The sequence below is a fragment of the Poecilia latipinna genome, unplaced genomic scaffold (genome assembly GCF_001443285.1).
Source record: "Poecilia latipinna isolate Pla-1442-1.1 unplaced genomic scaffold, P_latipinna-1.0 Scaffold1440, whole genome shotgun sequence".
Lineage (NCBI taxonomy): Eukaryota > Metazoa > Chordata > Actinopteri > Cyprinodontiformes > Poeciliidae > Poecilia > Poecilia latipinna.
Genome location: NW_015114056.1, coordinates 137,753 through 164,605, shown reverse-complemented (window position 1 = coordinate 164,605; position 26,853 = coordinate 137,753). Strand labels below are relative to the sequence as shown.

Sequence of the window (26,853 nt, the reverse complement as noted above, 5' to 3'; positions counted from 1 at the left end):
GTAGTCCGATCACTTTCAGTCTGGCCAATGGGGTAAAATTGTGTTTGTAGTTTAAACTGTGGTTATGTTTAAAACAAAAATTCACTTCTAGAATGTTGCCTGTATGACTTTTAAAACTAGTTGTGCTACTTACGTCGGTTTGATGGTTTCTTTATGTTTTTTGTGAATGAACGTACCGCTGATACCACCAGCACCTGAATTCAGATACTATAGAGCCAAAACACAATAGTCAGTTTCCTTTCTTACTAATGTCTGATTTAGGCTCTCTTCGGCAGTCCTTATAGAACCACCAACAGGCGAAATCAACATCCCTGCTGTACAGCTTCAGATCTGCATTTCCCTCTGCATGGGTGCAGTCAAATCCAACTAACCAGTTGTGGACACACAGTTCGGGTTCAGATCTCGCAGGTGGATTTGAAACTCGATGGAATCCTGAGAAAAGCTTAAAAAACCGACAGAAGAAATACAAATTTGAAGGATTTCCTGGTCCATGTTGAGGTAAAATCGTCAACAAAACCAAAAGTCAAAGGTCAGGGTGGCTTCTTTAAACACCTGCACTTGGTGCACAATAAATTCAATAGCACAATTTATCAATTTGAACAATCAGGAAACCCCAAAATTAAAAATTGTATATATTTAATTACCCGCAAAATCAAATATGTTGGTGAAACAACAAACATTCTGGATTTATAGTTCAGCTGCTAATGAGTTCTCACTCTGTAGCATATTTTTGCCTTCAGGTCAAAGTTCAAAGCCATAATAACGTACACTGTCTGGGGTAGCAGGAAAACCTGGAGCCAACATACTTTGTTGCAATGTCTTGTTTTTGTTGTTTGTTTTTGACCGTGTCCATTGGCAGTGGCAATGAAACATTCTTGTTCTGCTATTGTTCTCAGTCTGCTCAAGTGGTCAAGTGAAATAACTCAGAAGTTATAGACCAGTTGCTAGGTTCAACGTGGTTACAACAGGAACTAAGATGAAAGGAAAAAGAATTGGCCGGAGGCAGTAAATGAGCAAAAATAGTTATTTGGTAGAAATTAATAAAACAGTTTAACAATCATAGTGAGAACACTAATAACAATTACAAAGCAGCATATCAAAATTTAAACACCAGTTCTATTGAACCCAGTGTTCACATTGTCTTTTTAGTCAAGTCAAGTGTAACTCTTCTTATTATGTTGTTGGTCACCTAGCACAACAAAAGATGAAAAACTCTTCACAATGTGATTGACTGCAGCCAAGTGGTCCGACAGGCTGAAAAATAAAAGACACAGTTAGCGCCGTGACTGAGTGGTCAGCCACGAACACCAACCGGCGCAGCTCCCACTCATAGGGTCACATTTTTCCAGCCCAACCACAAGAAAACTTTACAAATTATATTTATAAATGTTAAATATTCTTACAGTACCTTGTTAATAGTTGAACTAGAAAAATATGACCCTAAGTAAAAAAAAGAAGTGAAGAGCTGCCTCTCTCGCACCTCCCTCCACCAGCGCTCCTCAGAATTCTGGTGGAGGAAGCCGCGAGAGTGCCTGACGGACCCGTTGCATGCAGTCACTCATCACACCACTAGGTGGCTCCAAACAAAATCAAAAATACATACAACCATCACTATAATCATTTCGATCAAAACTCACACAGACACACGAGCTCTTCTCTCTGTTACACAAGTCAAAATGCGTTTTTCCGTCCAGTGGTTTGTTCTGTTACCATCAGGTTGTTTGCACTGGAGAGAAAAATAAGCCTTTGCCCAGTTCTGCTCTGGGCACAGACTCACCGTCTCCATCTCCATCATCCATGTCCATCATCCATCTCACCTTTTGTTGTTCCGTTTGCTTGGCTTGTTTTAATTATTTATTGCTGTGAACCAAACCTTTATGATGGCAGTCCAAATAAAAGAAGTCGATTCACACAAACCAGATCGCAGCTCTGCTCTTCTAGCTTGCCGTTTCCTCAGTCAATCATTTAGTCAACCACTTTGAACAAATAAATAACTTCCATGGTACATGCAAAGAATATCAATTCAATTCCCTTAGGGGTAAATAAAACAGTTTTGAATTTCATTTGAACTGAATGACCTGGCTTGTTTTTATATTTTCAATTGTATTTCTAATATTCAAATAACAACACAGGTTTTTTTTATTTATTTCTGTTTCGTCTACAAGCAGCAGAAAACGGATCAAACTGGAAGGGCATCTTCCATTTCTCGACAATGTCGCCCTCTGCCGGTCAAACACAAAAGTCTACCGTTACCATGCCTACAGGATCTCCGAGTCGGTTCGAGTGTAAAGTTCTGTCGTCTTATCGTTTTGGCGCAAAACAGGAAATTTCAGGTTACTTTCTAAGACGTTCGTGCCGAAACAGGTTAGGCTGTCCACTTTAACTTGAAGTAGTTTATTTATGTATTCATTTAAGCAGTTTTAATATCCAAACAGTTCGCTTTGTCTGTTGCCTTGAATTCTCGTCTTAGAGCCGAGCTGTTTGTAAATTAACAACGTCGCTTCGGGCATTTCGATGCGTAACAACTGTCTGAAAGTTACAAAGTAAGAGCATGAATCATTTCAGCTGATAAGGGTCCAGAATCAGAGTGAGGAATTGTCCAAACAGAAACGATTCAGACAGAAAATGAACTAAACTAGAAAAAGAGCCAATCAGAACCGGCTGAGCTGCTGTAAGGTGCTGCCACCATGAGGGGCGCTGTTTTAGAGTTTACATAACCACATTAAAAAGCAAATAGAGGTCAAAGTAGGTCATTTAATGCAAGCTACAAAGGCCATACTATCAGCTACAAGAGAAATATGTATTATCTGCAGGAATAGTTAATAAAACCAAATATTAAAGCATAAACAGGTAATACATATTTCTTAAAGTGAAGTGAATGACACGTTTCCCTACAATAAAATTAATACATTTGTAATTCAAAAGTATTCTCTTTTTTTTTTTTTGGTTGTTTTACAGGTTGACCTATTTACGTCTCTGTAATTTTTGCCTTTCATAAAGATCTGACAAATCTGAACAAAAGAACCTAACAGATAGGTTCTTTAGTTTTCTATGATAAACAGTGTCACTTGCCAGCCAGACATAATCATGTTTTGCTCTGAAATCAATCCCATAATGTTTCATAGATGGTCTCTATGTTGTTGCAACAAATTATCACTCCTTGTAAACAGCTTATGGGATGTCATGTCCTTTTGTTATATCCGTTTCCCATAATGTTCTGGTGTACATCCATACCTCGCTCCTCCCCTCCCATCAGCGACATGATGTCCAGGCGAACCGGCTGGAGGAACGTTCCCAGCGACACGGTGAACTCCCACCAGGATCAAGCCCTCAGCTCCACCGTATTCCTGCTGCGGTCCTTCGGCCCAACTGCCTTCCTGCTCAAGGAGGATGGAGAGACGGCAAACTTTAAGGTCGGTCGCGTTGGGACAGTGGGGGTCCACTCAAGAGATCAAGGAGCAAAAAGATCCAGAATGTCCTCTTCTTGTCCAGGTGTGCCTGGGCGAGCGACATACGTGCACCTGTCCAACGTTCACCAGGGAGCAGCAGCCGTGCAAACACATCTGCTGGTATCACTAACACACAGTTTGCTTCTCAATTTGATTCAAATGTTGTCCAGGTTCTTCATATTGAGCCAGCGACTTTCAAACTTGCATTTAATATTTTGGTAACGCTTTACTTTGAAGGGGTGTGCTTAAGAGTGACATGATACTGTCGTAACCATGACAAAACACCGGTCAGGAACATGAAGGGAGACTTCATGAGTGTTTATGACTGTCGTCACGAAGTGTCATTTGGTAAATAATGACACTTTTGATGGGCTTTAATCCAACTTTGCATTACATGTTCTATTGTTTCACACCAGGTAAAGGCATATTTTCATGCAGACCCACTAGTTAGCAGAAGTTGGCGGTCTGTAATTACCTTAACACTGAAGTATATTTGCTTAAAAGAAAAGAATATTTGAAACCTTACATTGATTTTGCCCACTAACCAATAATGTGTGATTCCAGGCTTTTGCTGAGGAAATTCCGGCTACCCAGAGAGCACCAGTGTAAGCATTGCTGCTTTGAATACCTTTTGTAGTTTTGATCCGTCGACAGGTCGTGTTTTTCCACTTCAGATGCATTTCAGCCGGGGCTATCAGAGCGCCAGCTGCTGGAGGTTCTCCAGGGTTCACACCAGGCTAAAGCCTCTGCTGCTGGGACTCCCCACCAGAGCCTTCCAGGACAAGAGACCGGAGTCATCTGCCGGAAAGAGATTCAGAATCAGGACGCGTGTCCGATCTGTCTGGAGGGGCTGCTGCAGAAAAAACAGCCTGTGTGTTACTGCAGGTGGGTTTGGGTCGCGGCGGTTTCTGTTGACCGGAACGTTTACCTCAGTTTCTGGGGTCAGATCTCCTGATGCTCTCCGTCTGTCCCTGTAAGGTACGGCTGTGGTAACAGCGTCCACATCTCCTGCATGAAGGTGTGGGCCGACCACCAGGGCCTGTCAGTCGGCCAGGAGATGCTGCGGTGCCCCCTGTGCAGGGAGAGCTTCAGCTCCCTGCAGCTGCTCCAGGAGCAGGCTAAGAACGCAGCCAGGCTCTTCACTGCTGCTGAGAGGGAGCGAGCAGACAGACACCTGGGAGCGGTCTGCTGCAGCTGCAGAGCGGGCCCGGTCACTGGGACCTGCTACAGGTGGGTTGGACCAGACCAACACTGCTGCAGCCAGGCTGCCCACCTTAGAAGAGACAAATCCAATTTAACTCAGCACAGGATGGGGAAGCAAACACCAGCTAGCTGCTATGGTTTATTAACACAGTAAATCAGCTAATAGGAACCTGCGATTACGGGTCATGCTGATGGGTCACTGAAGAAACACAGGTTTGAGTTGACTCCATCTTAGCTGCAGCATCAGGTCAAAATCTGGAGTCATTGTGTCAGAAACCAGTAGTTAAATCGGGTGGTCTCCTTAGTGCCGACTGAATGTGTTTTACCGTCGCAACCGATCCGAACTCACCATCGTCAGTAAATGTAGTCAGATTTTCATCGGACATGGATCCACAATGGTGTGTTAATAGTGTGAACACCTCTGAAACATGACAACCACAATAAAACGGCCTCTGGGAAAGAAGATTGTTTTGCCAATATAGTCGGAGAGAAAGGGACAGTTAGGTTGAAGCAAAGCAGAGAAACTAAACAGGATCTGACTGTCAGCTCAAAGGACAAACAAAGAAAAAAAACTCTGTTATCCTTAGTTAACAAAAAGGCTCACCGACCTACCTACCTGGTAAAGCAGAAAAATGTACAGGGGACCCCAAACGTACCTGGTCCTCTGACTCCCACCACAACCTTTTACTCACCAAACCGAGCTCCAGAGCAGCAGCAGATGGACAGATGAGTCAGTCAGCAGGAGAAGAGGCCAGACTCTACTGGTGAGCCTCATTTATAGTTCTGAGTCCTGGTTGGTTCCTCTCAAATTCTCCATCCAATCCTAAACTGGCACCAGCTTAAATTGTGGTTCCTCTGAGTGAAGATAAAGTAGAAGGGAACCAGACCAGTTCTCTCACTTGGATGCTCTGAAACAGAATAGCATTTATCTTACGAGACGAAGTAGATCAAAGAAGTCTGTTGTGTCTTTTGCAGATGCAGCCTCTGCAGCTCTTTGTATCTCTGTGAGACCTGCGTGAAGAAAGGCAGCCACTCGCAGCATCCTCTTGCTTCAAGAACAGTAAAGCTCTGTGATTTAACCTCAGCCAGTCACACCGCTGTGACCTAAACGGCTTCTGAATGAAACAATCTTTTTCACTTGAAACAGACAAGAAAAGAGGAGTGGACTCCTGTGACTGAGGGCTCCACCCTGGATCCAGAGCCACGGGATGGAAGGTGCGTTCAGGGAGGATTTAGTTCCTGCCGTGCTCACGCGCTGCTAAGTGTTGCCGTCTTCTCCTCAGCGCTCCGGCGGAGCCTCCTGCGGACTTCGTGTTGGAGCGTGTCCCCGTGGCCAAGGTGAGGCGCGGCTCTCGGCTGCTGGATGAGGGGATGCAGTGTCGGATCTGCCTGCGGGGATTCGGTCAGGGTCAGCAGCTCCGAACTCTGCCCTGTCAACACAAGGTACCCACAACTCTTCCTGCTAACCCTGCCAGTGTTTTCAAACTTTAAAACTGGGATATGCATTCCCTGGCGTCCCTTTCCGGACTCCACCATCTATAGTTGAACACAAGTCAGATGAGACAAAAACAGTACAGGTGTAATGTTTTAGAATGACATATCCAGTTGAGAAGCTTCAACTCTACAGACTAAACTTCTCTGTAGAGGAAATGATCTTCCTGGCACTTCACAATACGAACAAAGAAAATCCCAGTGAAATAAACTGACATTTGGCTTGTAATATGTCAAAATGTGAAGAAGTTCAAGACGTTCTAATACTTTTTGGAGGCGCCGTGATGTTTGTTCGTCTGTTCCCTCAGTTTCACATGGACTGTGTGGACCAGATCCTCCTGAGGTCACGATCCTGTCCCCTAGACGGATACATCATCTACTGTCAGAGACCAACGGACAGGAAGAAGAGCTCTCCTGAGGTCACCTCCCTCCAGCACCAGGAAGACGACCTGAAACATCTGTTTGTCCCTGGGACAGCGTTGCTCGCTCAAAGTACCAAACCTTCTCCTGCGCGTCACGCTCCTAACTCAGAGGTATTGATAGATGCCTCGTCTTTTAGTCGGCCAGCACTGAATTCCAGCATGAATCCCTTCAAAAAGACTCAAGGTTTTCCCGGCACTTTGGCCTCCAGGAAAGCCAAAGTGCATCTGAAAGACGTGGAGAAGGAGACTGTTAGAGACGCAACGGGAGACGGCTTGGAGCTGAGAATGACCGGATTTTCAATAAACAAACAATAAAAGCAGACTAGGATGTCTGCACATTTCACTCAATCCACTTCAGTCTAATTACTAGATCAGTAAACCGACTCCTTTAGGGTATTTTAGTATGAAGTAAGTTTATTAAGCAAGTTCTCAAAAGATGCAATAACTACAAGAACACTAACATCACTACAAAGGTAAAAACACAAGCGGTGGCCCGTTTGGAAGAAACCAAAGGCGTGACGGTGGATGGATCCACAGCAAATTTAGTACAGTTTACATTCATCTGGATCGCTACAAAAACCAGAGCGACAACAAGTTTATTGTTCTCGACAAGAATATCTGCACAAAGTGTTGAACACTACTTCTCATCTCACCAGAGAAGCAGGGAGACGTTGCGTTTTCGAGCTGATGACCGGTGAGTGAAAGTGTATTCGTGATCAAGCTACATGTCTTACAAGGCTCCGTCCACTGAGACGACCTTAAAATAAGTCACACTAACACAACATGAGTAGATTGTTCCACCTTCTTTCAAATAGAAACCAAAAAAATAAACAAGGTGACGTCATTAAACTAGTGCTCACAGAAAATGGTATTTACATATAAAAGATAACACTTGAATATACGGAATCGAGCATCAATCATGATTAAAAGTATGTAGCAGTAGAGCTATAATGGAAGACTATAAAGGTGAAGTTGAATTGCAAGAAATATTCATTTGTGGTGAGAATTATTCTGTTTCATCCTGATCAGTTTCAAATGTCTCTGAAGGCTTCGTAACTTTACATACCGAGGCTAGTTGTTCCCAGGACTGATGACAGTGTGACGGTAGCTACATGTTTGTCATCTTAATCCTTTTAAGGATTCTATCTTAAATTGATGCTATTGGTCCTCTATGTATTTTTCAGAATATACAGACATGCCAAAAGTTTGGAAACAACTGTTTAATGCTTTTCTTCAAAAATTATTTTCAAGAAAATAGCAGCTCAATCCAAACACCTGATAAATATAGCAAAATACATTGTAATAAAAGTCTCTTTATGTTATCTTGTTGCAAAGTATACCAATATGCTGTTTTGTGCTTCCAAACTTTTGGCCTGCCCTATAAGCTCATAAGTCAGATCAGACTGGGTCTTTTCAGGAAACCTAACCCACCCACTATAACACTCCCCCCACCCCCATTTATCACAACTACCACAAAGATGTGCGTTTGCATGAATTTGCGCGGCAGCAACTGACAGGAAAGACGTCGGCTTTCGCTTTCCACGACTCGCAAACTAAGGTGTGTGACTAGCTCCCTTGGCAGTTCAAAAGCATAAAAACATTTAGTCGACTTCAACCCTCCGTTTGATAGTCGATCATTCAAATCATGCACCACGACGTGGAAAACGTATCAAGATCCTGGCCTAAAAGTATCCTGACTGGATCAGTGGACGATGAAAGTAAAACCTATTTTTACGTTAAAGCATATAAACCCATTAAGGTAGATCCCCTGAATACATTTCTAAACTTGGAAATAAACAAATATCGGCTCCTTCGCTCCTCTAACTGTTGAGTAAAAATCCCAGAATTGGAATAGTTACAATTGGCAGCGCAACACTGAGTCGTATGGCAAGACCTGACAGTAAAAACATTCGGTCACCGAGTTGTCTAAAAGCTATTCTGACCTCCTATTTACTCTGTGGCTCTATGTGTTCACTCGCTAAAGGAAACATTCATTTTCATGCAAATAAAAGCAACTGCAGACCTAAGATATCGTATATCACGTGTGAAAGTCATGTGGCAGCTCTGTACTTGTGTGTTAGTCTTTCTCCAGTTCAGTGTTGCAGTCCTATTGAGGCAGTATGTTCAAAAATCAAGTGAGAGTACTGAGAATTAGGAAAGCTTGTTGAATTTAAAGCAGGCATTTGTGGTGAGGATCGGTACAACTGTCCATCCTACAGATTTCAGATTTTCAATAAATACAAGGAAACTAATTACATTTTGTGATTGCAGGCAGTAAGAAAGGCACCCTCTGTAATGCAAACACTGGGAATGGTTACGTATTGTATTAGCTTTGAAGAATCTCGCTGGTGATGTTCAGATTTGAGGAAATGACAGGATGAGGTGCAGAAACCTCTTAACCCTCCCGTTATGTTCAATTCTGCGTTGTAGCAGTAATCCTCTCAGTGTAGTCGTGTCAGAATCCAAACATTTTCTCCGAAACAATTTTACATCTGATTATTGCTGACAATTTCAATCAATATTTACGGCAATAACAATATTTTCTTCATTATTTTTTTTTACATCCACTAGGAAAACCTACAAAGAAAAATCAGTGGTTATACATGAAAATTATATATATTTTTTTCTTTTTTTTACTGCCAGTGTGCTGTATGACCTAGTAATCTTGTCCAAGTTGTCTATTCTTCCTTTGGTAGCATAGTAGTAAAGGGTCATACTTTCTTTCTGGTCCTTTCAAGTGCTCATTTCAACACTTTTGTGCAAATTGTTCATGAGCACAACATGTTCTTGCTTTCTAGAGCCATCACAGGGGTTATGTTAGCCCCTCAACCCCTTTTTAAGGATACTGAAAATCTGAAAACGACTACATTGTACAATGTTTAAGGTTTTTGTATATTCATATGTTTGCCCCCTCCTCTGTGTCCACTCAACATGGATCAGATTTGCTCATGAGAACAGAAAAGGCTTCTCACAGTTTACTAGTGAGGTAAAGAGAAAAGGGAGAGGGTGTGTGTTTGTGTGTCTGTGTATCAGGTGAAATTAGTCTCACAGTTGCAAACAAACAAATAGTATCACTTTTGACCCTTTTTACACCTACATTTGACTCCTCTATGTAGATGTGAAGGGGGTTAAAACTACATAAAATAACCAATTTTCATCTCGTATGCTCTTTATGCTTATTAAGTCAAACAGAAGAAATTCCAAACAGAAAAAACTACTTTTAACAGTTTTCTTTAGATTTTTGAAATTTAAAATGGGTCAATTTGACCCACAATATAACGGGAGGGTTAAACGGCACCTGCGTCAGGATTCAATGTGAAACACCGTAGATGTGCCGCGCATCTTCAGTCAGCTTATGCTTTCTTTGGCAAAGTTGTACAATCACGGGACTCGACAACAACATTGCCTAAGTAAACACAAATTTGAGAACATGATTCCAGTCACTCAAGTGTACGTCTAAAGTGAGCTCTAACTTCTCTTGGTCAAAGGTCTTCCCTCCCGGACGTGCTTAGTGTTTCTCTTCTCTGCCTTCCCTCTTTCTCTCACCTTCCGAAGTCGTCGAGGTGGTGGTGTACCTTTCGACTCGCTGTCCTCTTGTGCGCTGGATGTATCCATCCCGTCCCGCTCTTCGGGAATATTGGGAATAGCTCCACTGCTCCCGTCTAGAATGTTCCTTAGGGAAGGGTCCTCTGGCGTACAAGTGGCAGTGGTGCCGCTCTCGCTGCTGCTCAGGTCTTGCTCCTCAACGTAACGGCCGCCTCTGCCGTGATGCGGCAGGGAGGAGCCCCTCATCGATGGCCTGTCACGCTCCATGTCGCGGATGTTCTGCAGGGGCTCATTCATGTCCACGCCAGAGTCCAGGCTGGTGTCGTTGCTGCTTGGTGGCCGGTGGCGACTCTGGAGCTCGATGATGGAATGGCGAACCTGGGCGGCTGGTTTTCCATCCAGAGACACAAACCAAGCCCTGGGGTGAGCCGATGAGGACTTGCCGCGAGTCAGTTCCAGTAAGGTGCGTTCAGAAATCCCCTGGAGCTCGCTGCTGTGGCCACTGCTGAAGGCCTCCATACCGGCCGCTTCATTGAGAGTCCCTGGCACAGATACAGAGGACTCCAGAAGGTTACTATAGCGTCCCCAGACACTAGCAGTAGGACCTTGTCCTGGTGGGGGTGTCTCCAGAGGCTGAGGCTCATCCGGATTGCCCTGCTGTGGACTGCTCCCGCCTTGAGAGTGGACTTTGGGTAGTGTCTGGGTGTAGTTGTCTTTGTTCGCAGGCTCAGAATGAGTGTCGTATTCAGCTCCGTTCCTGGGGAAAGTGGCAGCCTTGCACCCTGGAAGCTGCTGCTCCTGAGCACCAAACAGCTCAGGAGCTTGAATAATCGCCACCGGCTGGTTGTAGATGTGAACCAGTTTGTCTTGAAAGAAGTTGTCAGAGTTCATGTTGGCCCGATTTTGCTCTGCTTTCTCACATATCCGAGCAACGTCCTCATTGTTGATGTAGTGCGGCGGAGGCTGAGTCGCCTTCATCCGATCTGAAGTGATATTGTCGTAAGGAGGAGCTGCGGTCAGACTCCCCGGATCCTCCACATAGATGTTGTAGTTGGCTTTGTGTCTGGGTGTGGATGAAGGTTCACACTGGACGCTGCAGGAGGCAAGGCTGTTGTCACCAGATCGGAGAAGCAAACCCTCCTCCGTGTGGGTGGAGGTTGTCTGGTCTTTTTTTACTACAGTGAGTTTGGAAAAGCGGGCCCTTCTCCTCCTTGTGGCTTCTTTACGGGAACTGCTGGATGTGGAAACGGCAAAACTCAATTGGGTTGGTTATCTGGACCCTCAGCAACCTTTATTTATATGTACTATAATTGATGCGATGAGTATTTTTCTTACCCGCAGTGACAGAGAAGCAAGGACAGGAATCCAATCACTATGGCAAGAGTTCCTCCCAGTATTCCCACCAAAAGATAGGTGTGGTAAGAGATGAAATCCACAGAATTTATGTGTCCGAAATAATCTACAAAGAAAAATGACAGGTTTGTCCTGGTATCAGATAGCGTATTTACAGTGATGTGAAAAGGTGTTTACCACCTTATTTAATCACATTTTTTAAATTCAGATTCATGAGCAACCTGTACAATGAAGTAATCAATGGAACTGAGATAAAATTCAAAATATTACACAACCTCTCTCAATCTAAAGAGACAAGTAACCAGAGATAACATTATCTAGAAAATGGATAAAATATGAAACACTGGTGAAGGGGTATCCAACCTATAAAAATTAGTCTGAATTTGCATCCCCAACTCATCCAGGAGGTCACAGAACTCGGACAAACATCTAAAAGTTCTACACACCTAACTTGCCTCGGTTAAGGTTGATGGTTCTACAACAACAAAAGAGTTCAGCTATCGATGTGATTATTAAGGCCAAAAATAAAATCCCGAAGGCGTAAAACATGTTTTCGCAGCACCGTTATGTGACGTAGAAAACACACCTGAGGTACCTTTTGCCGAAGGGTGGGGGGCAGCGATCCAGTAGCCCAGATGGGACGCAGTGTATGTCCAAACCAGTTCGTCACCAACTGCTTTAACTATTCCCAGACCGTGATTCTCCCAGGCGCCTTCGCAGAGCATCGGTTCATGTAGTCAAGCTTATGTCACTCGTGCATTCTGATATTCTCAAAGAGTTTTACACCTACCTGTTTTCAGGTTGAATGCCCAGGCAGGTACTGTGTGTGAGGACCTCAAGTGAGTGTTGTGTTCCAGCGGCAGGCTGATTTGGATGGGTCCTCTGACCTGAAGCTCCTGGCTGCCGGAATACAACTGAATGCTGACTGCTGCTACTGCCTTCAGCTCGATGCTTCTGAGCACTGGAAAGATTTCATAAGAATTTCAAATCTCCAGGTTCAGACGACCCTTAGTAAGTCAAATAAAATACTAACCAGATTTACTGCTGATGATCCCTGGGGTGCAGTTGGTGCAGTCCTTTGCCAGGTGGTGCTGTGGCACAGTCAGGTATGCCATCAGTGAAGAGATGTTGCTTTTATCAGAAACTGTGAGGAGGTTCTTGGGGAACTTGGCCTTAGGTTGGGATGAGCTGTCTGTGAAAAGGTGAAGCGTAATAAAAAATTTTGAAAATGTGTTTTTATGTAAATTGTCTCACTGAGATGAAGGTGAACCTACCAGGTAAGTTCCTGGTGATGAGTACCGAGTCTTCAAACAGCCAGATGTTTCCCTGACTGTGAGGGAGCAGCAGCAACGTCACAGCGGAGAAAACTGTAATAAAACCAAAAATGTTTATGATCAACAACACGTTTGAGACAAAAATGGAACTTTAAGGTTCCATATTTTGGTGGAACCAAAAAATGGGTTGCTTCTGGTGAAATAGGCATCTGGTGTAATAGGAACAAAAACACTATATTAGCAGGGTGCTGGATAGGACTGGGGGAAAAGAGAAACAAAGATGCAATTGTGTACATTGACCACTAGGTGGAGTCCTCATTGTCATGCGTCTTCCTAGGACTCCTCAGTCTGGATCACAAGCACAAAGGGGAGGTGTCTCTGAAAAACAAGAGCCATAAAACACCTGCTCCATCCTCCATCTAGACCGCCACCACCCTGCTGCGTCGCTGCCAAACCCATACCCACTGGGGGACACAAGACAATAGAGAGGAGCCCTTTGTCCCATCAGGAGCCCCCAGCCTCCCTGTTTCTGAGCAGGACAAAGATGGTCCGGTGACACGTCGATGGAGTCAATAAAATAAGCAGAGCGCATCTTGTGTGTTGTCAGAAGCGCCTCAGTAACACTCATGAACAATGCAGATGTGAGGGAGGCTGAGGGTTCTGCTGACTTTACTGTAAATAACATGGAAGGTGTTCCTAACGGTACCGTCTCTGTCACTCACTTGGTCTCTTAGTGGTGCTCCAGGGCAGGGGGGTGGGTACATACCCCTCCTTATAGCCCAGCAGAGTCAAACTAACACCCGGATTGTAGGGCACCCAGAGCAGGACCTCCCCGTCCTCCCCCGTCTGGGCTGAACTCTTTGAGGTGTGGTTCAGGTAGACGTCCACGGAGGCCCCAGCCAGCGGCCGGCGGGTCACCAGGTCTCTCACCAGAACCTTCAAGGAAAACTGGGCTTCTGGGGAGAAAGCAAGGAGGAGATCAGAGCTGCACGTGTGATGAGGCGTAAGGTCCATGAAAAAGTGATGAGGTGAGCGCAGCTGAGATTATGGAAAATTACACCGACACACACAAGATCCAGGAGCTTCACCTCCAATCCACCAGGTCCTCATTAACACAGAGGCTCCAGGTCAGCAGCTCTGGGTTAATTATGAAGGAACTGTTTTGGACCGTTATTCATGGACATTCTGTCTCCCAACAAAAACACTGTTTCTCTGGGTTTGTCCTGGCATCATCTGCTGATGTTTACCTGTAGCCAGAGCTGAGGTGTCTCCCACGGCGGCTGGGACGCCATTGTCCTCGAGCGGAGATGGGGGTGAGGACAGGCCTCCGCCCTCCGCCGCCGCTCTCAGCGGTCCATCCAGGCAGATCAGCAGCGAAGACGGCAGAAAGAGAATCAGCAGTGGCGGCAGGGAGCGATCGGCAGCGGACATGGCGGCAGGCCGGCGGGGATCAAAGGCATAACGAGGCAGGCGCGAGAGGAGAGCGCGAGGATCGGGAGGTCCGGCAGTGTTTGTGCGCGTCACGCAGGGCCGAGGGTGGAGGGGAGAGGCGCGTGGAAAAAAAAAAAGATGCGCTGATGCTGAGGCTGGGCGTGTGTTCGAAGATCGTCTGACGTGAACAGATGCCCCACTAACCGACTGAAATAAAGCTAACCTAAATGTACAAAATATTTCGTATGCAATAAATATTTCGTATGCAATAAATATTTCATATATATGTAATTTTTGTAGAACTTGTAGACCTACATCTAAATGCAACAATGACATTACATTTTATTTTCCTTTTTTTATTACCTTTTTTCTTCCCTCATTCTTTTTTCTGCTTTTACTTTTCTCCACAGTTGATTTGATCATTATTGTGTTTGTCTCCTTTTATTTTGTTTTTCGGTTGTTTTTTTTCCTGATTTGTTCTTTTGTTGTATTTGAATTTTCTTCCCTCATTTTGCCTGCATAATACAGTTTTTATATTTCAAAACATGATTAATTGGAATTAATTGTGTAGACCTAAAGTACTCAACAGAAGGAGCCTACTTCATTACCCATAAGCTGCATGTTTTTCGTAAGGCTGACAGATTTTAACTTGTATCATGTCAATTATCACCAGAAAATACTGTGGTAAAACTTGTGCATCAGCAATGCCGAGAGTTATGTGAAGCCCCTCCTCCCCCAAACATTTAGAGTGAGGTGTCTTTGACTAAACAAGATCTTTGATAAGATAGAAGTTCTTACGTCATCACTGATGTGTTTTTCCCTTGCATTGGCAAACTCACAGTTAAGTTTCCTCTTTAAAATGAAATATTACTACAATAATGTAAATGGCTAGTAATTGTTCTGTCAACAGATTAATTATTGGCTTAGGTATAATTTAGAAATGCTGAATGAATCTTTGACTCATTCTGAAAGGTTTTATGCAACAGAATGGACCCAGACTCTTCACGTGGCTTACCAAATATAGCTGAAGGAAAAAAAAATCCTGTTTGAACTTTTAGTTGCAATTCTAAACTTGCATAAAAAATATCCAACAATAAAAGTCACCAATACACCATATTACAAGTTTTCATCTCCTCAAACATCCTGCAACAGCTTTATGAGGAGGATTTTGACTTCCTCTCCACATGGGGGCAGTGTTCCACCCATAAGATGTTTGTTGCAAGTCCCTGTGATCTGGACTCGGTCTTATAAATACAAAATAATAATAAACCAACAACAAATAAAGCTTATTTGCTCAAGTCTTAAGTGCTTCAACTGAGGGAATTAGAAAATTCTTCAATGTCCAAGTCAACTACATGAATTTATTCTCTTTTAAAGCATCTTAAGATTATTAAATGGAAACAGTAAGCATTATATTCACGAAATATTTCAAAGTGGTGGAACAGAAACCTGTCCGATTATTCCATCATAAAACTAATCAGGACGGAACTGACATTAGAAAGCCACCACTAGGTGGCGTCTGATACCGTTTCAAAACCATCATGAGTTCTCATTTTTAAAATTCACTGGCAAATTCATATTTTGTGATTTTAAAAAAAAAAGACATTCAGAACTGTTGCCAAATATACTGAGTTTATTAAGTTTTAGTAAAATGCTAGAGGTTCACAGTAACAAAAAACAGTGTAAATTATGAAAGATGTGCCCTTTAAACGTCGATTAAGGACCGAGTTAAACAAACTGGAAGTGCTACGTGAAAAAAAGTGTACAACTGTTAGATCTTGGAAAAAAACCATCTTGATCAGTGTGTGTGTTTTGTTTTTATCAAAATCCACCAGATTGAGTCTCAGAGTGCAAACACTAGTAAACAAATACATTTGTGAGATTTCTGGCAAAGTGCAACAAGATCAGTGTTAATATGCACAAAGTCTGGTGACACCACAGTGAGACATTCCCCCAAACACATTCCCATATTTTCATTTTGGACGATTTACACTTTAAATATTGCAATAGGTCAATAAACGGATATATGCACAGTTAGTTAGGTGTGTACACAAATACATCATACTCTAAAAATTAGACCAAATGTGCCCAAACCAACAGGGATTTATTACACTTTAGCAGCATTACTGGCAACTGTTGCCACGGCAACTACACCAGATTAGTCAAATCGGTTTTATTTAAAATAAATATTTTAATAAAAACGGCATCAGAGGTTCATATAGTAAAAACTGGCAGCCCTCTTTGCTGGTTAGCGTCAGCGTTACCCAGCGGCCGGCGGCTTATTGCACAACAGAGAGCAGCTCACTTTTGGCACCAAACCACCAAACTCACCGGTGAACGTCGCACACAGATCCAGAAAGATTACCCGAGTCCTCCGAAGAAATTCTGCATAGAATCTAGGAGATTGTTCGCGTGAGGACAGAATCTGACTGTTCGACGCAGAATCTCAAATCCGAAGCTTCACTGCCCACGTTGTGGCCCCCGATGCGGCCCCCGATGCGGCCCCAGCCTGCGGGGTGGTCAGCCGTCAGTAGCAGCCGTCTCTCCAGGCGCTGTCGCGAAGGGCACTGAAGGTGGACAAGCTCTTTGGAGGCGTCAGTAAACTGAAAAGGAAAAATACAGATTGTATTAAACCAGCTGGGCATGAAGATTCTCGACAAGCAGGGAAACTCATCATTCCAATATACTCTAATCATCACAGTGCAAAAAAATAATAAAAAATAATCTGCACTGTATTAGACGATGACGGTAATTAAAAATAAATAAAAATCACATAAAACGGAATATCCATGTGTCATTATTGGCTATGTACAAGCTAGCATAAGCACTGCAGCACAGTTAGCCATTTCCAAAAGTTAGAAAAGTAGCGACTTAAACTAGCAGTTATTAGAACCAGAGATGCTAATTAATGTTTTAACTGTGGCGTTAACGTTAGCACTACAGCAAAGCTAGCTGGAAAAGGAAGCTACAAAGAAGCATTTTAAAAGATGTATCACCTCAGAAGCTAATAAATACGTTTTAGCTACAGCTCCATCACTTTAAAAAAGAAAAAAAAAAAAAAAAAACCTAAGACCTTGGAGCCTAAAACTGAATCTTCAACTGTCCCTGTGTTTATACAAGCTAACATGATAGCACAACTAGCTGCTAACAAAAGGAAAAAAACAGCAGGATTTTAAAAACAGCAATGAGTTGTTGCTTCCATTGACACACAGCACTGGATTGGACGCCACACAGGCGCCACTGCTATGCACCGAGTTAGGAGCATCGCTGGTCGACAAAATGACAATACTGTAAAGAGTCTGAAAAAGGGACGCAATGTTTTACTATGAATTGTGAACATTGTAACAGCTACATAACAAAGTCCAAGGGATTCAGATTTTACAGGTCAGGAAAAAGTTTAAATTTAATTAAAAAAATATTGAGAAAGTGAGAAGTAGGTCAGTTATGCTAGATTGACATCGACAACCTTAACATCTATTTACCTGTGCTTGGCAGCTTATTACGTTTCGGTTCAGTTACAATGAAAATGTGGCTTGTTTGTGCAAAAATTCTATTCAGGAGGTCAAATACCTTTGAGACGGCAATAATCACTTAGCCGACGGAGTAATGATATTCACCGTCTATCATTATATGCTCAAATTGCCTACCATATCTGTGCATTTGCCCAAGTTTTAAGCAATCCCGATGTTCTGGTCCCATTACCTTCGTGATGATAAAGCCACCTTGCCGCGGGGGCTGGAGCCTGTGGGGCCCAGGATGGAGGCGGGGCGTGGCAGACCGCTGCGGGGCGCCATGGGGGCGGAGCCTCCACCTGCTGGTTTGCTGAGCAGAGGGATGCCGCTGCCGTTCAGAGATGTGAGGCTGGCGGAGGTCGGGCCCTTGACCGTCGGGCTGACGTAGGCGGTGGCTTTCAGTGGTTGCCGTGACAATGAGGAGAAGCTCCCAAGGCTCTGGACCCGGTTCTGAAGCTGGCCTGGAGAGGGGACTGAGGCAGAGGAGGAAACAGAACACTGACCCGTTTGTTACAGAACGACAGAGAATCGGCGGCACTGGAGTCTTACTGGAGGACTGGAGGCGAGCCAAGCCGCTGGAGGAATCGAAACTCTGGCTGTTACGAAGCAAAGAAGAAGAAGAAGCAGCACTGGAAGAGGTGGGAATGGGCACACTGGGCATGCTGGGAGCTCTGACCAGGTTAGGCATGCTCCTCCGCAGCTTATCTGATAAAGACAAACAGAAATAACCTTTAAAAGGTGACCGGCAGCAGATTTCATCTATAAATAATCTACTAGTTGGCCTGAAGCACAAAACGGTTCGAGGACAGAAAACGGAAAACATGGATCTGTTGATCATCTGTATCTCTGAGGATGAAGCGTTGAGGCGTCCTTCCTGCTCGCTGCCCCTCAGCTGGACGTAAAGACCCAACGCTAATCCCACCAAACCCTCAGAGACACACGGCAGCGAGAGCTTAGAGGGCCGCGGCACAAGAGGCTTAGACAAGTTTTAATGAGCCGCCCGGGTCAGACCCGAATGGCGAGGAGGCAGAACGGAGCAGGAAACTGATCAGAGGGCCTGCTTTTACTACAGATGAGGGGAAAAAACTGAAGTTCTGCATGAATTTACTGATCCTGGGTTAGTCATTGGAGGAAGGAAAAACTGATTGAATAAAGGAAGAGGCTGGAAGACGGAGAGAAAAGGATAAATCAAGGAAGACTGGAGGGAGAAACAGAAGGACTGAAGGATGATGGGTAGGAATGAACCGGCGCAGTGAGGTCACCTGATCCTGGGTTGAAGCCCGGCGCCTCGATGCCATACGGGTCGCCCGGCCCCAACAGCAGCAGCGCCGGCGGCGAAGCCAGGTAGGCGGAGCCAGCGGAAGGGCGCGGCGGCGTGGAGGGGGTGGAAGGAGGGGTGCACAGGGAGCTGGTGCTTCTTCGCCAGTCGCGGACGCTGCAGAAGGTGTGGGAGTGTGAGAGGCGGGTGAGGCGCGGCTGCGGCGGTGGCAGGAGGCCGTAGTCTTCGTCGTCCTCCTCGTCTTCCTCCTCCAGGCCGGGGCCGGCGCTGAGCTGGCTGAGCTGGAAGGTGAAGCTCTGGCTGCGGCGGCCGGCCAGGGCAGATGACGACGTGCTGGCGTAGTCCTGCCGTAGACCTGCAGGGGGCGACATGAGGGGCAGCACGCAAAGAAAACAGCTATAAAAAAACTAAGAAAAAAAAAAAAAAAAAACTAAAAAGGAACCGTAAAACCCAAAGTTATCACCTCCTGGGGTTAATAAAGCTGAAGTAGCGATGGGCTCTGAGATCTGATGTTATGTTATTAGATCGGGAGAGGAGAGGGGGACAGAACCAGGAAAAATGAGCAAACATTTAATTTCTACCTTCTCTTAAAAGTGAAACTAAAGGTTCTCTTTCAGCAGCTCAGTCTCCAAAATAAAACACTGTAGATGTTTAGAGAAAGATTTGGGTCACTTGGCTTTCTGGGTTCAAAAGTCTTCATATCAGAACATTATCCTTCCAGAATTCATTTCTGAGGTCAGACACTGATGTTGGACAGGAAGGCCTGGCTCACCGTTATGGCCTCACTTATATCCTATAGATGTCTATCAAGTTGTAGATAATAAAAAAAAAGTAATAATGTGTCCATGAAGAAACACTTCTTCCAGAAAACTGACATTTCTAAATGTATTTATTTACTAGAAATAAAGATATTCACTGCCGACAATTCAAAATGTGCAAATATGATAATCCATTATTAAAGGCATATATAATAAGTTATAATATACACCTATGTATACGCACTATAACTTCAGTAAAAAAAAAAACGAGACTGACCCGTCACCTGATGGCGGTCACAGGTCAATGTTTGTTGGATTGACCCAACACCTGACCACTGGCCTACTTACTTTCCTCTTGCAGCCGGGCCATGACCTGGACGTCCGTGAGATCTTGCAGTTTGTATCCGAGGCTGATGGAGTCGTCCTCCGACGTCCCCAGGTCGCTGTCCACCGATGACTCGGGGCTCAGGGTGGAGCGCCGGAGGCTGCGGCCTTCACACAAAGACAACAGGTCAAACTCCAAAGACTTTGACTTTGCGAGACGAAAAAAAGAAGCTCAACCTCCAACGCTGCACAGTTTGGTTTACCTTTAATTGTCAAACGGCTGCATTTAGGAACAGCTTTGAACCAGAAAAACTCCTGAAGAAGAAAAAAACCTGACAAGAAAATCCCTGATTCTCCTGAAGAGAAGTAGGATGATGAAGTCTGTTAAAACCCAGAAGACGGAATATTCTAGAGAGCAGACCTCTAGAGTTTCCAGATGGTCTGATCTACTATTATTATTGAAAGCAGCATTAACAACACATGACTGTAGAATTCATTCTGCTCCAAAGTCTGCTGGTTTGTTAATATAAGCCATATGGGCGATTGCTGCCCTGGGCAATCGCTGTAGACCCAATATGGAGGCCTCATCAGTGTCCAGACATGACCAACCAGACTCAACCGAACTGTGTTCAACTCCAGAACCAACAGAGTGAGAGAGAGCAGGCCTGCTGGTTGCAGTCATGGAAAACAGCCTGTAGAGAGCGCCGGCAGCTGCTGGTTCCTGATGCCCCTGTGGGGCTCACTCTGCCGACACCAGCACCGGCTTTATCCAGATGTAATGCGCCCCTTTTTCCTCTCCAGCAGCATTCATATATAGCTGAATCACAGTGTAGATAAAAACAAACAAACAAAGAAAAAACACTTCTATGTCTGACAAGGTGCAAAAAGCTGAGTGCGATCCGGTTTCCTGCACATTTCGGTTCCGTCGGGGAGAGTCTTACTTCGGTTGGGAGGGTGAGGGAAGAAGGTGGGCGTCCGCTCAGCTACAGGGGACAGCTCCTTCCCCATGGGGCTCAGGGTGTGATGGAGGACGGGGTGCAGCGGGGAGGAGAGGAGAGGAGCGGCTGCAGGGATGGAAAAACACATGACAGAGGAGCTTATTACTGCTACAACCTCAGACTGTAACTAACCAGGATTCTATGTGACGAACCAAAGTATTTTGGTCGAATAAGCAGTTTGTTGCCACCTTTATTTCGCCAACTTTGGGAAACCCAATGTTGTTGACCATTTTTGAAAAAATGTGGGAATCTGTTGATTGATTTTAAATGAATTTCCACAATCACAGAAAACTGACTGATATAACTTAGTGTCTGGATTCTTCAGAGCCACACAAAAAGCTGTGGCGGGTTTTGGAGTCTGACACTCGTTCTAGAAGCTTCTGGAAGCCTTTCCGATGGATGTCAGAATCTTCGGGCCTGTGAAGTTGCGTGCTTGGCATCTAGTGGCCAACCACACAGACAACAGAAGCGCTTATTTAGTGGAGGTACATCTGTGTAGACGCTAGCAGTTTGACTACCGTGTCTTTCAGTTGGTGGTGGGGTGGAGCAGGGTTTGGCTGGGGAGGAAGACGCCGCTGCGGCTCGGGTCGGAGGAGTTCCAGGGGACGACAGGGAGCTACGCCACCTGGAGACTGAGGGAGGAAGGTAAACAAACATCAAGATGTGGATTTCATTGTTCAACATAGTAAAACAGCCTCTTATTGTGTCTCTCCCCCCACCCCACCACGCTGCCGTTACCTCACCAGCAGCGTCTGTCACCCTCGGCTCTATTCATCAGCTTAGCGCCCAACAGAGGTCGGACAAAGCTGCTTTCAGTGGAGCCGGAGCCGGCTGCCTCTAGTGAAAGCCACGCCGACGCAGGGACGATGTCTATACATGAACGCAAAGCCTCAACTCGGCCGCAAAGCGAGACTCCTCTCCCGTCAACCGTTTCCGTAGAAACGGCGAGTGGGGGAGAGAGATTAGAGGCAGAGCTAGCGGGAGGGTTTCTGATGCAACGAAGCGTGCAGCTGCTGCAACTTCACAGGCCCAGGCAGACGGCGCGCCGACCTGCAGTCTGACCGACAGTGGACCGTGTCCTCCATGAGGCGCTGCTGAGAACCAGCATGCAAACATTCAGAAAAAAACATCACTGTAATGGAAAAAGGATGGGTAATCCTTCTAAACAACACGGCTCTGGTCAGAGGAGACTGACACTGGGCTTTTTTTGGTCAAACTAATGGTCAGTACAGGTACTGTATGGTGGGGGATCAGTGATATGGGCTGGTTTTGTCCATATTTCCCAAGAATCTGTTATTACTGAACTCTTTGCATTTGAAAAGATCAAACTGAGAATGTGTCGTCGCTGAGTCTTTTCAGCCTGTTGAGGAGCCAAAGCAACAGAAACCAGAAACGCGTCAACCATTTCAAGATCCACAGATCAAGATTTATAGTTCCCGTTTGACTTCCTCCAACCTGTTTCCTTCTCCGACTGTCAGTGGAGGGTTACGTAAGCAGACGCAGCGTCAGGTAACCGAGGTCTGATCCGTTCAGCGCGTGGACAGATTAACAGCACTCTGCTCTCTGTGGTGATCGGACCTCCGGCTTGTCAAATGGAAGCCGTAGCTTAAAGTCCTCAAAGATAAACAAACTTGCTTCCTACTGATCAGAAATACGCATTATGATAATTCAACTGCTGTTTATTATTAAGGGGTATTTTGATAAACCAGATAAATTTACAGTCTTCACTCTTAGTTAGAGAGTACGTCCTGTTTCTGTGTTTTACTTCAACAGAAAAAGAACATAAAGCTCTCTACACTAAGGCAGTGCAAGAATAGTTGCGCATAGGAACACGCCTGCTTCTTTTTAAATCAGTAGTTCAAAGATAACGTCTTAACTTTTATTTTCGTAAAATGTTTTCTGTTTGAAATGGAAAACCTTTCATGGTTTCCATCAATGTTGCCTTGGAGCAGAACAAACAAATAGAGATGCAGGGATTGAACCCTGAGGGACCCCACACACAATAAATCACGTTCATAATGATGCAAGTTACAAACTCAATGGGTTGTTACTTGGTTGTCAACAGAAAACTGATCTGCTTCAAAGTGGGCAGCATAAATTTAAACAGCTCTGAAACAGCCAGACCCTACAACAAACTATGGGACGCTGGATGCAGATTAGAACCTTCAACTCATCTGCATCTCTAGTTAAAGCCTTCTAAATGTCCCTGCTTTTCCTGGAACATTCCCAGAACTTTTCTGACATGATGAAAGAAAAACCAGAGAACCAGAGAGTTTTGAGTCTTTGGTGTCTTAGCGAACCAGGGAACTTAGCCAACACAGAAGAGTCACATCTATTGCTAAGTTTGACCTCTTAATGTAAACCCAGAGGTTTAAGGATAAAGGTTCAGTTTGTACCTTGTTCCAGTCGTAGAGACAACGACCTTCTGGCGACCTCCACGTCCGACTTGGGGCTGTCCAGGTTCTGCCGACACCACTGCAGCGGACTGAGAGACTCGGCTGAATTCTCTCCTGCTTTCGATGCTACGTACAACCTGGAAACGACGAATTGCAGTGAGTCTTTAGACATGTTTATGACCTGGGGTCACAAAAGTTGTCCACAGTGGTTTTAAGTGCAATATGAAGAACCTTCATCCGCTTGGCTAGAGAAGAAGAGGAACACTGCAGATCTAGCTGTAGCACCTCAGTCTGAAAAAGATTTTATGGAGAGGTTTTCACGATCACCAAATGTTGATCGATGTTGGCCAACTGTTGTCATTGATCAATGATGTCTTCACTAGGAGATAAAGTCCAACAAGTTAGAATTGAACAGCAGACGGTCTGGAAGGTTTAGCAACAGTTGCTACCATCTAGAATTCCGTTTCACCGAATGGATTGTGATCCGACGTCGAGAGCAGAAACATTTCTACACAGAACCGTCTCCAGACGGTCCAACACCAACCATCTGATTCCTCTGACCTTAAGACACCAATAGAAAAAGCCAAGATGAGACGGTCCAACCAAACAGCCTCCTTTCCGCAACTACACCTTAAGATAGCATCCAAATAAAATCAGTCGCTACAGTCCAGCCTTCACTGGGAACAGTTGAAAAACTACTTAAGAACTTCATTCGACTGGCTCCAGTCGGTGACTGTCAGGTCAAAAACACATAAATTACAACATGTTTTGTCCATCACATGGATAAAACTGAGACTTGGCCGATCACCAAGTTCTTTCTTGGACTATGTTTTGAGTCGATCCGTCTACTGAAGACTGGGAACATGTTCTCTGATGGATACAAAACGATGTTCCACCTATGATATGGAACTTGGTTTTTGTTCCTCTGGGCTCAAGACATTGGTGTAATTCTAATGAGAACTACATTAAATGAAATCGTTTGGTTTCATTTAATCATTTCATTTGAACCAAAAACATTCATACGGGAGAATCAACAGGAATGGATTTCCCTGTTGACTGGGAATCTTCCTAAAGGAGTTTAAGAGGACAAGAAAGTCCACAATCGTAGAAAACTAACTTTCTTTGATCGTTTCCTCCAGGTCTTTAAACCAAAGTTTAAAAATAAATAAAGAAGCTGCTGCTCTAACTACTTCTTCCTCATTTTGAGTACTTCCTTTGGCACAAATCAAGCCAACTTTGTCACAGCTTCAGAGGAGAACTGCTGCTTAAACTGAAACTTGCAAATCATAACCCAGAGTTCATTGCACAGTTTTGATCGTCTCAGGATTTCTAAACAGAATTCATTAGAGAAACATCCACAGTTTTCCAGACTAAACTCCCCAAAGTTCTTGGTAATGTTCAGTCATTTCATAATGTGAACTAAAATATTTGACTGTGAATATGAGGCAGGTATTTTTATATTTATAATTTGGTTGCAAACGCAATAAGCATGATGCAAATTGTCCATACAGTTACATTCCTAATATTAGTATCTCCCAGTTACAATTTTTCCTTCTACTCAATTTTCCATTTATGATTTGGCTTACCCCTTGGACAGCTTTGTGAGCATGTGGGTCCATCATAAATTTTGTGAGAATTTCAGGTTTAATTGCAATAAACAGTAATCATCGAACAATCATTTTATGTCTTCACATGAAGTAGGCGACAAGTTCTTAAATAGCAACAAATCAGGATTATTAATTAGTTTTTTGTTCAATGTCAGCAGCTGAACCAGGTGTGATCACTGTCGGACCTGAAGAGTTCTGAATTACGTAAACAGAACCAAAGCACGATACAAAGTTTAACTGTGAAAGCTGAAAACAAGGTGGCCTTTGAGTGGCCTACTCAAAGTCCTTATCTATGTTACCACTGAGAACCTGTGGGTGACCTTAGACTAATCATTTGTGCAAAAAAGCCTTTAATGGAGCTAAAATGAAACGTAGGTTCAACTGTCCCCAGTTGGAGGAACCATGGAGCCAACATGTAATCATCATGGAGCCTGAATGGGCGTAGTGAGACTCTGATACAGCCTGTTGGTTCTGGTGGTCCGCTAGAACTCAACTTCCAGGATGCGAATCTAGGAAAATGCCTGAAAGCTGCAGAGCAGCGAGGAGGAAGAGGAGCAGCCTCTTCTGCTGAAGGGCTGAAGAGCAACAAATGGTGATATTAGTGAACAAAGAGCCGACACTGACCAGGTTTCATCAGACTCCTCTGAGCAGCTCAGAGACTCCAGGTCCAGAAGCTCCAACTCATCCAGAACCGACGGTTCCGACGCATCCTCTTCCTCCTCCTCCTCTTCTTCGTCCTCCTCCCCTGCGTACGGGTGGAAATGATCTAGCGGTTCACCCGGAGGAGAAAGCGAGCTTAGGGACGGCTGAAGCAGCGGGCCTTGGAGGGGCTGGAAGCCCCCGGACAGGCAGCCTCCGGCCCGGCTCCGCAGCTGCTCGTTCTGCCGCTCCAGCTTCCGCACCAGCTGCTGCAGCTTCTTCACCTCCAGCTCGGCGTTCAGGCTGCCGCAGTCCACGTCCGTCATGACGGCGGGGCCCAGCACGGCTGCCTCCATCGGACCTGAATCCAGGTTCTGCCTGCGCCGCCTTCCAGACCTCCCCCCCGGCGAACCGGCTCAGGAACCGGCGTGGCGCTCCGTCTGCGCTCCGCAGCTGATTTGAGTCCTGGTTAGCGGCTGGAGGAGACTAATCTGTCTAGTGCGCCTGTCTGGAGACTTGGAGACTCCACCTCTCCAGCCAACACACCCACACACCCCAGCCTCCACCTTCCTGAACAAAGAAGCGGATTACAGGTGGATGCTGCACCTGTCAGTCCTAATTCAGGGCTAAAACCAGACTTATTCGTTTATAAACGCTTCTAAGAACTAAAACTAAACTAGTTCTACCAAACTTTCTACTAAACTAACTCATTTAACTTCCCCAATACCAGATAATCTACTGCTTAACGGATTTACTAGTAAATAACTTATTTAATTGATGACCCAATTGTTAAATCAGGATCGTGTGCTATAATTAGCCGGTGCCCCGCTGAGACATTTCTGGATATCTAGCGCCATCTAGTGTCGATGTGGTGAATCTGCGCCTCACTCAGGCTTACCCTAAATATCCATCGGTTTTATGGAGAACACAACTTAGTCCGTAATTGCAAAATGAAACTAAAATTACACCTGGCTTGAGTTTTAATTTCAAATGAAAATCTGGACAGTGCGGCATGCTTTGAGTCAAAGCTTCATAGAAACACTTTTTATGTTTCCAGCAGTGTTCCACATCTGGTGATACTTTTTTTTTTAACCAGTTCTTTGCTCCTGTAAGGTCTAATTTTCAGGTTTCACAACAGATTCTCAATTGGATTAAAGTCTGAACTTTGACT

General features: G+C 44.7%; 3 protein-coding genes across 8 annotated transcripts; 1 reads left to right on the top strand and 2 right to left on the bottom strand.

Annotated features, from left to right (window-relative positions):
- Positions 1-2,197: 2,197 nt before the first annotated feature.
- On the top strand, positions 2,198-6,913 carry zswim2 (zinc finger, SWIM-type containing 2). Of its 2 annotated transcripts, none has more exons than XM_015057173.1 (10): positions 2,198-2,364; positions 3,257-3,413; positions 3,493-3,569; positions 4,014-4,054; positions 4,124-4,334; positions 4,428-4,679; positions 5,628-5,712; positions 5,800-5,867; positions 5,936-5,990; positions 6,452-6,913. In XM_015057173.1, the coding sequence occupies exons 1-10, from the start codon at positions 2,213-2,215 to the stop codon at positions 6,878-6,880; spliced, it is 1,527 nt and encodes a 508-aa protein (XP_014912659.1). In that variant the 5' UTR covers positions 2,198-2,212; the 3' UTR covers positions 6,881-6,913. The 2 variants fall into 2 exon arrangements, with proteins under 2 accessions (XP_014912659.1, XP_014912658.1); XM_015057172.1 differs by having other exon boundaries at positions 5,936-6,095.
- Positions 6,914-7,145: 232 nt separating this feature from the next.
- On the bottom strand, positions 7,146-14,347 carry fam171b (family with sequence similarity 171 member B). Of its 4 annotated transcripts, none has more exons than XM_015057168.1 (8): positions 13,986-14,347; positions 13,461-13,694; positions 12,739-12,831; positions 12,498-12,656; positions 12,255-12,425; positions 12,051-12,176; positions 11,447-11,570; positions 7,146-11,342 (listed from the first exon to the last, which is right to left on the bottom strand). In XM_015057168.1, the coding sequence occupies exons 1-8, from the start codon at positions 14,167-14,169 to the stop codon at positions 10,034-10,036; spliced, it is 2,400 nt and encodes a 799-aa protein (XP_014912654.1). In that variant the 5' UTR covers positions 14,170-14,347; the 3' UTR covers positions 7,146-10,033. The 4 variants fall into 4 exon arrangements, with proteins under 4 accessions (XP_014912654.1, XP_014912653.1, XP_014912652.1 ...); XM_015057167.1 differs by having other exon boundaries at positions 7,146-11,345; positions 13,461-13,691; XM_015057166.1 differs by having other exon boundaries at positions 7,146-11,345; positions 13,986-14,346.
- Positions 14,348-15,782: 1,435 nt separating this feature from the next.
- Positions 15,783-26,294, bottom strand: LOC106962630 (SLAIN motif-containing protein 1-like). Of its 2 annotated transcripts, XM_015057170.1 has the most exons (9): positions 25,668-26,288; positions 23,437-23,573; positions 21,559-21,672; positions 20,984-21,106; positions 20,067-20,210; positions 18,944-19,315; positions 18,231-18,386; positions 17,872-18,154; positions 15,783-16,772 (listed from the first exon to the last, which is right to left on the bottom strand). In XM_015057170.1, the coding sequence occupies exons 1-9, from the start codon at positions 26,036-26,038 to the stop codon at positions 16,697-16,699; spliced, it is 1,776 nt and encodes a 591-aa protein (XP_014912656.1). In that variant the 5' UTR covers positions 26,039-26,288; the 3' UTR covers positions 15,783-16,696. The 2 variants fall into 2 exon arrangements, with proteins under 2 accessions (XP_014912656.1, XP_014912657.1); XM_015057171.1 differs by lacking the exon at positions 21,559-21,672 and having other exon boundaries at positions 25,668-26,294.
- Positions 26,295-26,853: the final 559 nt, after the last annotated feature.